General features: G+C 24.4%; 4 protein-coding genes across 4 annotated transcripts; 1 reads left to right on the plus strand and 3 right to left on the minus strand.

Moving 5' to 3' along the window:
- Positions 1–525: 525 nt before the first annotated feature.
- Positions 526–2,710, minus strand: PVVCY_0902390 (kelch domain-containing protein, putative; the record flags this gene model as incomplete). Its single annotated transcript, XM_008626579.1, has 4 exons — positions 526–659; positions 888–1,280; positions 1,403–1,488; positions 1,590–2,710. The coding sequence occupies 4 exons, from the start codon at positions 2,708–2,710 to the stop codon at positions 526–528; spliced, it is 1,734 nt and encodes a 577-aa protein (XP_008624801.1).
- Positions 2,711–4,967: 2,257 nt separating this feature from the next.
- PVVCY_0902400 (conserved Plasmodium protein, unknown function) lies at positions 4,968–5,261 on the plus strand (the record flags this gene model as incomplete). Its single annotated transcript, XM_008626580.1, has 1 exon — positions 4,968–5,261. One exon carries the CDS (start codon positions 4,968–4,970, stop codon positions 5,259–5,261), a length of 294 nt encoding a protein of 97 aa, XP_008624802.1.
- A 320-nt stretch (positions 5,262–5,581) lies between these two features.
- Positions 5,582–8,272, minus strand: PVVCY_0902410 (threonine--tRNA ligase, putative; the record flags this gene model as incomplete). Its single annotated transcript, XM_008626581.1, has 1 exon — positions 5,582–8,272. One exon carries the CDS (start codon positions 8,270–8,272, stop codon positions 5,582–5,584), a length of 2,691 nt encoding a protein of 896 aa, XP_008624803.1.
- A 638-nt stretch (positions 8,273–8,910) lies between these two features.
- PVVCY_0902420 (autophagy-related protein 7, putative) lies at positions 8,911–12,238 on the minus strand (the record flags this gene model as incomplete). Its single annotated transcript, XM_008626582.1, has 2 exons — positions 8,911–9,000; positions 9,095–12,238. 2 exons carry the CDS (start codon positions 12,236–12,238, stop codon positions 8,911–8,913), a joined length of 3,234 nt encoding a protein of 1,077 aa, XP_008624804.1.
- Between the last annotated feature and the right edge of the window lie 677 nt (positions 12,239–12,915).

The raw sequence follows: 12,915 nt of genomic DNA on the forward strand, positions 1-12,915 counted from the left end.
ATTATTAAAAATATATAGGTTATATATGATAAAAATAATTTATTCCATAATTTATTTATATTTAATAATTTAAAAAAGCGAACAAGTGCATATCACAGTAATACAATAACAGAATAGATCGTTAACTGGAACTATTCTTAAGAGGGAAAAATATTGTGTGTGTGTGTAAAGAATAAATTGTATATAATAAAAAAATATGATAAAAAAAAATTTGGGTAGCTAAAATAATCAATAATAATATTCATAAATAAGTGATTAAATAGGTAAATATATTCTTAGTAGTATTTTACAACAGTTTTTTTTAAATCGGAATTATTTGTATGTTTCATTTTACAACGGATTAAATTAATATCCAACAAAAAAAATTAAAAATATAACATATATTGGTTTTAAAAGTAAAAATATTAAGAATAACTCCTCCAAAAAAAAAAAAAAATAAAAATAAAATCTCAAAATAGCTAGTCAAGATAATATATGTATATATATTTTTGAAATAAATTATGAGGTTATTGCACACGTATGGGTTTATATACTATCATGTTTCATTAGGGCATTGGAAGACTCCAATTTCATTATACGTTTTTCTAATTTTTCCAAAGATTCTGCGTTGATATTTTTTGAAAGGAGTTTTCCACACTGCTCGTTTAACTTTTCAAGAGCTGCAAAAGAGAGAAAATAATAAACATTAAATAAATATTTCATAAGAGAATACACAGAATAATCACTTGAAACTTTAAAAACACACTAAAGTGGGAGTCTATACAAACTCACAATATATTTGCATACTCAACTAGCCAAAATAGTTGTTGTGTTTTTTTTTATGAACGTGTACATGTAAATGTATGCATATAGAAATTTTGTGAAAAAAAAATAGCTTTAAAAATTACCTGCAAATTTTGTTTCAAAGGCCCTCATCATATTGTTTATATTATTAACCTCATTTTTTAGTTCGGAAAATTTTAATTCAAATTCTGCTAAATTAATATGTGCATTATCATTTCCATTGCCATTTTCATTGCCATTTTCATCAATGTGTTTAATCTTACTGTGTAATTGCTCAATTACACCGGTTAATGCTTTATATGAAGCATACGTGGCAAGAGGTGACATACTAAATACATCAGAACATTCATTTGAGCCATTTGTTCCTCCAAAAACGTGTAAAGATTTTTTATAAGGTAATAAACAAAGCGATCCAAAATATCCTCGATTAAATGCTTTTGAAGAACTTATATCAATTTCGTACCATGAGAAATTGTATATATTCATTGCATACATATCTTAAAAAAGGGGGGAATAAAATAAAGTAAAATAAATACATAGAAAAGAAGAAAAAATTATATTTATTCACTAAAACAATTAAAACATTAGCTTTCACTATTTATGTGTGTATTTTTTTTACCTGATAAGGCATAATTTTCGATCCATCCATTTGTGAAACCACCATATATTACCATCCATTCGTTGTCAATCAAAGCTGTCGAATGACTGTAAATAGAAAAAATAATAAATACATAAATGAGTGTATATGTACATTCATATATGTAAATATATATGATTAGCCCATTCCATAATGTGCTTATTATTACCCCCATCGTGCGCAAGGCTTTGAACCGGAAGAGTGACGTAACTCCCTCCAAATATTAGTATTAATATTAAACATCCAAATATCGGATAAGGCACTATTGAAACCTTGTTTGTTTCCCCCAAATAAGAAAACAATTTGTGCTCTTTCATGTGGAGCGAGCATTAAACTATGTCCATATCTTGCCTCTGGTTTTGGCCCAAGTTGTTTAACTTGAGTCCATTTATTTTGTGAGAGGCACCATAAATCTGATAGTAATTTATTTTCTACGTCTAAACCACCATGAATATATAATACATCATCAAAACTAAAAGAAGCATGTTTATATCTTGGAGGTGGTCTACATTCATTTTTAATATGCTCCCATTTTCTTGCTTGAAAATCAAATTTATATGCTTCATCAGTAATACTATTTTGAGCATTTATACCACCAAATACAACAATATATTTTTTATTATCTTCCGTTATAACATTACCTGAATGAAAAGCTCTATAAGGTATATCCTCTGAATTTAATCTCATTTTTTCAAATAAATTAATTCCTGGTACATATCTAACAAAATTGTCAATACAGACATTCTGTTCCATACCACCATATACACATATATCTCCATTTATTTCTACTGTTATGTGTCCTTTTGTTTTTTTTAAACATTTCTCATTATGCATAATTTCAGTTACATGAAAAGCAGGGGGAGATAAAAACCCTTTTGATGAAATAGTATTTTGGTTGTTTCCATCCATGTTTAATAGTATTTTTGGAGGTTTCATTTGCTCATTTAAATTTTGATCATTTTGCGAATTTTGCAAAGTTTGAATATTTTCACGATTTTGCGAATTTTGCAAAATTTGGCTATTTTGACTATTTTCACGATTTTCCATATTGATTAGTTCTACATTTTTTACATTCTCAACAAAACTAGATTTTAAATCATTTTTAACTTGCTCAATTACTGATGGGGTAATTTTATTTTCCTTTTCCAAATCGGTAACATCCTTCTTTATATTTATTTCATTGTCTATGTATTCTCTTTTAAAGTCGTTTTCTTTTAGTTCATCTTTCAAAGTTTCGTTCCTTATTTCATCATGGTTCAATTCATCAGGTGCTGTGCTAAACATGTCCATTTTGCTTATATTATTTTTTGATTACTATTTAACTTTTAGAGGGTAGCCAATTGTGTGTAAATAAATAAACATATATTTTTTTTTTACAACGAGCTATAAAATTAGCTAGCCAGATTAAAAAATATACAATTTTACCTTGCCGTTCATAAATTTGTTCACAAATAGTTATTTTATATTCCTTTAATATATATTATGAACAAATTTATTATAATTTATATATTATCTCTAAAAATTCTTGAAAATTTTACTATGTATCATTTTTTTTATTCAGAAAATATTATATATGTGTGCAAAAATATATTTTATTGTTTCATTAGATCTTATTTGTCTATACAATATTAACAATATAATATTCTCTATACAAAACTTGTATAAATTTATTTTCAATTCGTTTTATGTTTTATTTGTGTATTTAGTGTTTTTTTTTTGTTATGCATTCAACTATTTATCATGTACCCTAGTTAAATATAAAACTTTATAAAACTTAAAAAAATACAAAAGTTGGTTGACTTTTTTTCCCATATCAAATTTTGAGATATATTATGCTAATAATCTTCGAGAGAGAGAAAAAACAATAATTAAAATAAAATATGTGTAAATAAAAAAATTAAGGTGTGAACAATCTATTAAATTTTATACAAAAATTATGTTAACACATTTCATGTATTCCCATTTGGAATAAAGGAATAAGAACTTTGTATATTCAAGTTATAAAAACATATACAAATTATTCTTTACTATTTAAAATTAGGTGTAATTCTAGGTTGGCTTATTTTATTTTTATTAAGTTTTTCCTTATATTTTTTTTTACAAATATTAAAATGAAAAAAGAAGTTTTAATACACTATCTAATAAAAATGGATAGCACACACATATGTATTGAACGACTCTCCTTTATGAAATATTTGACATAAACATTTTCAATGACAATAATTAGTGGCAAAAAAAAATAATCACCAAAAGATATGATTAACTAAATTTCATTAATTATATATTGTGCTTAACATTATTTATTTTATTATTTATTTTTTTTCGTTGATAAGCATAATTAGGTTATATCATTTTTTATTATCAAGAAAAGAGAAAAGAAATTAGTGTGCACCCTTAATGTGTCATTTTTCTTTGATATGCATATATCAATAGAATCTGTAACTATTTCCCTATTTTTGGGTAAATAATATTTCATATATATATTTCACGCACATTTAATATATGTATGTTTATTATATATACCATAGACTGAAAAGGAAATTCATCATTGTTTTTATTCTTATTACACTTTTCTCATATTCTTTAATATTGTTATCATCATAAAGGAGCATGGGCTTAAATAAGCTCACTGGAAAAAAGAGTAAAAAGCTATTCACATGATAAAAAAAAATTCCCTTCTATGTATTTATAAATTGAAAACTAAATATAATATTCATAAAAAATGTTAATTTGGTATCACATGTTTTATATAATAAATAGTACCTATCGGCATAAATATATATTTAGTTATATCCAAAAGATTGTAAAAAAAATATAAGATGGTCAATATTTCCCAAGGCTTATGCCTTAAAAGAGAGCTAAACACTTTTATTTATTTGTTTTATTTACTTTTAATGTTTGTTCACCTTTTGATATTTTCAAAAGCTATACATTTAAATAAGGGAAATTACTTTATTTTATTTAATTTAAATTTCGGGTTCTATAAATTGTATAAAGGTTTGTGTTATTTTTATTTTTTCTCCAATCTGGGCACTGCATATTACCCTATTAAAAAAACGATAAAAAAAAACGGACTAAAAATTTATGAACAATAATAAATTAATTTAGCTAGCTATCATATGGTCATATATTTTTAGGAAATATTTTTGTTATAATAAATAAAATAGTCACCATATTTAACGCCAAATTATTTGGAAAAAAACGTATAATTTTACAACATAACGAAATTTATATCATCGTAACAATCATTGTTAAATAATAAAAATAACAAAAAAGGAAAAAGAAATTGTATATAGTTCAATTATAATATATAGAAAAGTACACTTATCTCGTTATAGTTACATATCTTTGCGCTGCTTAATGACTAGCCAAAAAATAAACCTTTTAAATTGTAATTAAAAAAAAAAACATATTTAATATGTATAAGTCAGAATAAATATAGCCTAATATAATATATGGTCATATATTTCCAAATAACAAAATCAGCCTAGCTATATTTCATACACAAATAATAGAACATATATATATTCACATTATATTTTATTTCATGACGACAGAAAAGGAAATAAATACAACTAACGAAAATATTCCCGAGGATGAACAGGCAATACTTGTCGAAGCCAACACAAGACGAGAATGGGAATCCCATGGCCAGTGGTTAAAAAGAAAAGATTTTCTTTTAAAAATGTTAAATTATCATAAAAAAAATAATATTAAATTAAATGTTGATAAATTTTCGAAAATGGGGCATATGTATTATAACATGAAATATCTTAGTTGTACATATAGTGACCAAATAGAACAAGAAATAAAAATGTATGAAATGGATGGTGTAGAGTAGGTAGCATTTTGCATTTTTTATTTGTTTTCTTTCATTTTTTTCATTTTTTTTGTTTTTTTCATTATTCACACTTAACTAGTATCAGGGCCTCGCCCTAAAACTGATGAGCATTCATACTCATTTAAAAATGTTTTAAAGTTAGTGAAAAGGAATAAGAACATTTTCCATATTGTGTCAAAACAAAATGGAAGTCCAAAGAAAACGTATTTAAAATAAGTGAAAATCCAAAGAAAACGTATTTAAAATAAATGAAAAAGTAAAAATACATTAAATTAGTAATAAAACTTAATAACACAATTGGGTAGTGAATAAATTCAATTTTATTTTTGAATAAATGGAGGTATTTCATTAAGTTTAATTGAATTAATATCAAGCATTTTTTTAAAGTTATTTACTAATTCTTGTATAGTATAAACTTTTTGATCATTTGGATTATCACGATCTCTAACTGTAACTGTATTTGTAGATATTTCTTTTTCTCCAACAACTAAAATAAAATTATATTGTTTTAGTTGTGCTTCTCTTATTTTTTTATTTAAAGTATTTACTGATATATCAACATCAACATCAAATAAATTATTTGTTAAAACGTCGTGTATATATTTTGCATATTCATTAAATTTATCACTTATTGGTAAAACAATAGCTTGTCTTGGACTTAACCAAAATGGAAATTTTCCAGATGTATGTTCTACTAATATAGCTACAAATCTTTCAACAGATCCTAAGATAGCTCGATGTATTATTATTGGTCTATCAAATCCTTTTTTCAATGCTCCACCTGATTGGTTATTTCCTGCATCGTCACCATCTACTTTATTTTGTTCATTATCAACATTGTCCAATGTTGAATCTTCTTTTTTTTCATTTGCATCTTTGTTAGACTCATTAGGTAGGTTTGAATCCGTTTCTTGACCTACTCCATATTCTTTATTCTTATATTGCAAGTTAAATCGTATTGGTAATTGAAAATCTAATTGTACAGTTCCACATTGATGGGTTCTATTTAAGCTGTCCCTAAGAACAATATCAATTTTAGGACCATAGAAAGCTCCATCACCTTCATTTAATTTCCATTTTACATTTGCTAATTCTAATGCTTCTTTTAATGACTGTTCAGCAAAATTCCATGTATTAATATCTCCAATATATTTAGGGGGTCGTGTTGATAAATATAAATCATATTTAAAACCAAATAGATTATAAACATAAAAAATAAATTGTAAAACATTTACTACTTCTGTTTTTATATGATCAAGGGAACAAAAAATATGAGCATCATCTTGTTGAAATCTTCGAACTCTAGTCAAACCACTTAATGATCCCGTTATTTCATTTCGATGTAAAACTCCAAAATCAGCTAATCTAATTGGTAAAGATTTATAAGATGCATTTAATTGTTTAAATATAAGACAATGTCCTGGACAATTCATTGGTTTCATTCCCCATTCTTTATTTTCAATATTAAATATAAACATACAATTTTTATAGTTTTGATAATGTCCTGATGTTTTCCATAAATCACAACTAAATATATTTGGAGTTATAACTTCTTCATATTTTCTTATTCTATATTCTTTCCTCATAAATTCGATTAGCTTGTTATATATTTTAGCTCCATGTGTAAACCAAAATCCTGATCCTGGTGATGTTTCTTTTTCAAAAAAAAATAAATTTAAATTTTTTCCAACATTTCGATGATCTCTTTTTTTAGCTTCTTCAATAAATTTTATATAATCCGTTAATTCCGTTTTTTTTTGAAATGAAATACCATAAACTCTTTGTAAACTATCATTGTTTTTATCTCCTAACCAATAAGCTGATGAATTTTTTAAAACTTTAAATGCTTTAGATTTACCAGTATTTTTTATATGAGGTCCTAAACATAAATCAATAAAATTTCCACATTTATAAACAGAAGTTTTTTCATTATCACTTCGAATCTTAGATTTAATTAATTCAATTTTAAATGGATTATATTTAAATAGTTCTAATACTTCTTCTTTAGTACATACCATTTTTTCAAATTCAACATTTTCTTTAACTAGCTTATTATATTCATTTTCGATTTTAGTATAATCATCACTAACAATTGAATTATTCCCTAAAAATATATCATAATAAAAACCCTCATTTAAAGCAGGTCCAATAGTTAAATAACCTCCATATAGTTTTTCTAAACTACTACCTAATATATGTGCTGACGAATGCCAAAATACTTTTTTCCCTTCAGGACTATCAATTCCAAGAAAGTTTATTTTACAATTTCCTATTAATGGGACATTTAAATCCCATAAAATACCTTCTTGAGAAGTTTCTTCACTTTTTTCTTCTGATTCTTCATCTTCAATATCACATAGATTTAAATTAACATCGTCTAAATAAATAACTTTAGCAACTATCGAATTTTCAGATAATTTTTTTGAAATTTGTGATGCAATTTGATATGGTGTTGTTACATTTTTTTGCCCAATTTTAATTGACCCATCTAATAATTCAATATTTATTTCTTTATAATAATTTGGATCATTTTCTATTATTTTTTCTAAATCTTTTTTTTTCTTTTCTTTTAATTCATTAAATTTATCTAATCTATATTTAATAAAATCCGGACTATCTTTAATCACAAAATTTTTTTTTAGTATTTCCAAGTTAGTGTCATCAAAGTTTACTGTGCTCATTTTTTTATTATCAACATAAAATATTTTACTTTTTTTTTGTTCCTGTTTTCCTTTCAAGTTTAAACTTGAAGAAGTGTGATATTTCTTTGTTGAAATTTTTCTGTTTTTATATGAAATAGGGAAACTTACTTCGCCTATATAATTGTAGGGACCTATGTTTGGTGATAAGCTAAAATTGTGATGGGTGTGAAAATTTTTATTTTTTCTTCTTAAACAGTTTGAATATATATTTTTATTTTTTTTTATAGATTTTACAAACAGCAAATTATTTAAGTTTGAAAAAAGTATGTTTGATATGCAAATGCAAAGGGACATAATTGTCAGCCTCATCCAGCCACTTTCATTTACAAGCTCGCAAAATGGAACCAATGCGTAGTATGTAATAATAAACCAAGTAAAACAAAGTAAATCTTATTTTTTCACATTTCAACAGTTGCTTAGGTAGACTTAACAAAGTAAATTATATCATTTAACTACAAAAATATGTACATTTTTTTTTAAAACATAATAAGAAAATTTTCCCTTTTACCCATATATAAATTATATATTTTTTTTAAATACCTACATGCACATAATATTACCCCGAAAATTAACAAAAATTGTAAATAAAAAAATAACTAAAATTTTATAAAATTATCAAATGTGACATATTTTAACACCATCTTTATTTTTTTTACTGTTGTAGCGATTTTTATATTTTACGAAAAATCATAATCTATCCTGTTTACAGCGGTAGGAATATTTTACCCACCCCTATACTAATACATATAGAAAAAAAAAAGTTGAAAAAGTTGAAAAAAAGTTGAAAAAAAAAGTTGAAAAAAAGTTGAAAAAATTGAAAAAATGTTGTAAAAAAAAGTTGAAAAAAAGTTGAAAAAAATGAACCGTGCTTATTCCATGAAAATTGGTATGGCAGTATGCCTCATCCAATTTCTTGGGGACACAAAATTAGCATTTCCTATAAAAGGCTAATCCAAAATTATCACCTCCCCTTCATCGGCTTGCTTGAGCATTCCCATGTTGGTTATCTCCTCGAGCATGAGACTTTCGATAATCACCTAAAGGGTCAAAAAAATGAAAAAATGAAAAAATATAATAGTGTAAAAATATGTATTGACCAACCAAATTGAGGTCCCGCTTGGGGATGCTTACCTTTTTGACAAACTCGGGTTTGTTTTCCTGATATTTTAAGATAACGTACTCCGAGCAACAAACGCATTTATCGAAGGCATCGGAATAAAGTTTTCGCATTGATAAGTTTGATAAGTTAAAAGTGATAATATGTGGGGTAGCTCCTAAACATGAAACAAATGAGTTTGATGTTTCTACATTCTTATTTTTTAAATCATCTCCTTTTAAATCAAAACAAATGTACTGATCACTCTCAATATGAGGAGCAGAAAATTGTAATGGATGTTGTGTTAAAGATATTAATAGTTCTGTTGCTATACTACTACTTATTGAGCTAATACCAGGTCTAGTGACTGTACATTTTTCATCTAATGTTCTATAACTTATTGAATCGGTTGGTGAATTCATATCATTACAAAAATAACAAGCAGCTTTAAAATATAAATATGGATGTCTTATAACTTGAAATGAATCAAACCCTAATGCTACTGATATACCTAAAGGTGGCATTTTATTTATCTGATTTATTCTTGATAAAATATTACTATAAAATGTGTTTCGATGATCAATGAATTCATTTTTTTTATTAAAACTTTGTTCATTGCTAACGTGTTTATTGCCACCATTTTTACTTCTATCATTTTCTATTCCCTCATTCAGTATACACATATAATTGCTATATGTTATGTTATCTCCATCCAGTTTGCATATATCATTAATATTACTATCACAATCGGTCGTTAATTTTTTATACTTTTTTAAACAGTTATAATGCTTTTCAGCTATTAATAGGGATGGGAAATATCGTGATTCCTTTGAGTCTGTTAGTAAAAATACGGCATCATGATTATCAATCAAATTGTCTAATTCTTCTATTGTTTTATAAAGGTTTTCATTTTTTAAATAATTTAAATGACCAGGCATAGGTATATCCATTATTTTACTAGTAATATTTAAATCAGGTGATATTTTTAATAAATTGTTTTTAGCAGCTACACTTTTATATTCTCCCATATTACTACAAGACTCAGCATCATCTAAAGTAAATAAACATTGCCTACTAACATTAGAATAAGAAACACGTGAATTATCAATAAAAGTAAAATTTTTTATTCCCCATGCTACACATGTTCTAGCAACAGAACAACCTAATGTACCTAACCCAATTATTAATATCTTTAAATCATGTATTTTTTCAAATTTAAAATTTTTTAAAATTCGCCATCTTATTAATTTTATATTTAATTCAAGTGATATTCTTTGTATTGTATTTTTATTTAAAAAATTATTTAAATTTATAATATATATTATACTTTCTTTTATTTTGTTATTTTTTTTTTCTACATATTTTTTCCATCCTCCTATTATTTCATATTTTAAAAGGTTCATATCTTTACGCATTTCACCACTTTGAAAATGGTCACTTTTTCTATCTTTATAATTTTGAAAACTGTCACTTTTTCTATCTTTATCATATTGGGTTGTCTTAAAAAAATCGGAAAATCCAACAATTTTTATATTAAACATTGATGAGTTTAAAAAGAATTTAATCAGCCTATTTTGTCCTTCACCCAAATTTGTATCACCTGACTTGTTAAGGTTGTTAGTGGAATAATTACACTTGCTTACTAACCCCAAATTAAATATTTTACTTCTTTCTGAACAATTTAGTGTGCCTAATAAATCATAATTTATTCCTAAAATGTTTGGAATATCTGTGAATAAAGTTTGAGTATTATTAGTACTAGTTTGAAGTTCTTTTGAAAATATAGGGCATTTAAAAATTAACTTTTTTTTTGAATTAAAGGAGCAAATTATATTATCATCAAACATTCCTATATCTCTAAATGCTAATAAGTCAATATAAAAATTATATAATTCATATTTTATTGTTAAAAAATATAATAAATTTCGAGCATCCCAATTTAATGAATTACATACATAATTAGGATCAATCATACATATATATATATCAAAAAGTTCTTTTTTTATATTTTTTAAAATTTTATTTTTTGAAATATTTATATCTTCTTTTAATTCGTTCAAACAGCTAATTGGTAAAACCACTAAATTCAAATTTTTCCTTAATATATTATAATGTGAAATATGTTTATTTTGTTGGTCATCATTTAAACTATTGTCTTTGTTGGTATTGTCATAAAAAATATATTCATATAAATTTTTAAAACTGTTTATTTTATAAAATTCGTTGTCTTCTTCACTTGGGGTATTTGACAAAACTTCATGAGCATTTTCCATGAACTCATCATAATAAGTCTCACTTTTTTCATCGTCATTTTTGGGAATTTTACATCGAAGTAATAAAAATATTCTTGACTTTACAAACAATTTATTATTATTAAAACAGTTATCAAGTTTGTGAGATAAATATATTGTGTCTATAACATTAATTTCGTTTTTGTCATTATTTAAATATGCATATTCTGTGTCTATATATATATGCAACCTTTTTGATGGTGTTAGTTCTTTAAAATTTTCTACTGGCTTGATTACTGGATTTGCTATACTATAATAACATATACATTTTTTTAAATCAAAATAACTTAATATTAAATATTTGTTTATTTTTTCAAACAAATTTAATTCACCTTCTTTATATTCCCAAAAAGAATTATCATATATACATGTCTTTTTTTTATTTTCACATGCTATATACATTTTTATATCATTCATTGAGGTTTCAACATGTTTTATTTTATTTGCATTTAAGAATTCTTCTAATGTATTAAAATTTAAAAGTATTCCTTGATATTTTTTATTATAGTTATTTGTTTTTTTAATATTTTCCTCTTGTTCATTTTCTTGGGGCATTACACACATTTTATCAATATCAAACGAACTTTTATTAATTTCTACATAACTAGTATTTCTATATGGATAATAAAATTCAATTATATCTAAATTATTTATGTCTTTGTATTTATATTCTACTTTTATTTTTTTTATATATGTTTCTGAAATTAAATTAACATAATCACTTTTTAATTTATAAATATTTATTTTCTGTTCATGTAACTTTAAAAAAAAAGATATATCTATCTTAAATTCGTTGTAACAGTGTTTTAGTATTTGTTCCTTTTCCTCATCGCAGTTTTGCCCATTTTCCAATTCTTCTGAACATGCTTCACGCTTATTTAAATCCATCTTAATGCCATAAAAACTAGTAAGTACTAAACATGTATTATGTAAATATAGTATTAGCTTAACGAAAAAAGAAAAAATATATGCCCCTATTTTTGGCGTTTATTTTGAAAAGCAAACTAATGATGTAGGACTCAACATAGTTGTAGACTATTACTATTATTTTTTATATAATTTTTTTTTTGATTAAGATTGGTTTTTTACAAAATAAAATAATTACACACTACTCAATGTATTGCAACTATATGTATAATGACAAATAGTTTACTTCTTAATATATGGTTTGAGATACAATAGGACAAAAAATAAATATATCATAATGAAATGCCAAAATAGACTATGCTAAAAAATATGTGTGTGTATGAAAATATGAAAAAGGATATATTTCTACAAAAAAATTATTTCATACATATACCCATTTATAATTTTATTGAAATAAAACAAAACGGTGAAAAAGTAAAGAAAATAAAAAACAAAAAATTAATAATAAGACGATAATATATTATCATAGTTTTATTATTAATATTATAAAAGTGTTACTCACATTTTATTCAAATTGGTGACACAATTATTGGTTTATTTTTATTTATCTCTCTTTACCCTTTTAACAAAAACTAACTTTCTATAATTTATTTTTATCCCTGTTCCGATTCCATCAGTTTATTACTTTTATAAAAAAA

This window comes from Plasmodium vinckei (assembly GCF_900681995.1).
Source record: "Plasmodium vinckei vinckei genome assembly, chromosome: PVVCY_09".
In the NCBI taxonomy this organism is placed as follows: domain Eukaryota; phylum Apicomplexa; class Aconoidasida; order Haemosporida; family Plasmodiidae; genus Plasmodium; species Plasmodium vinckei.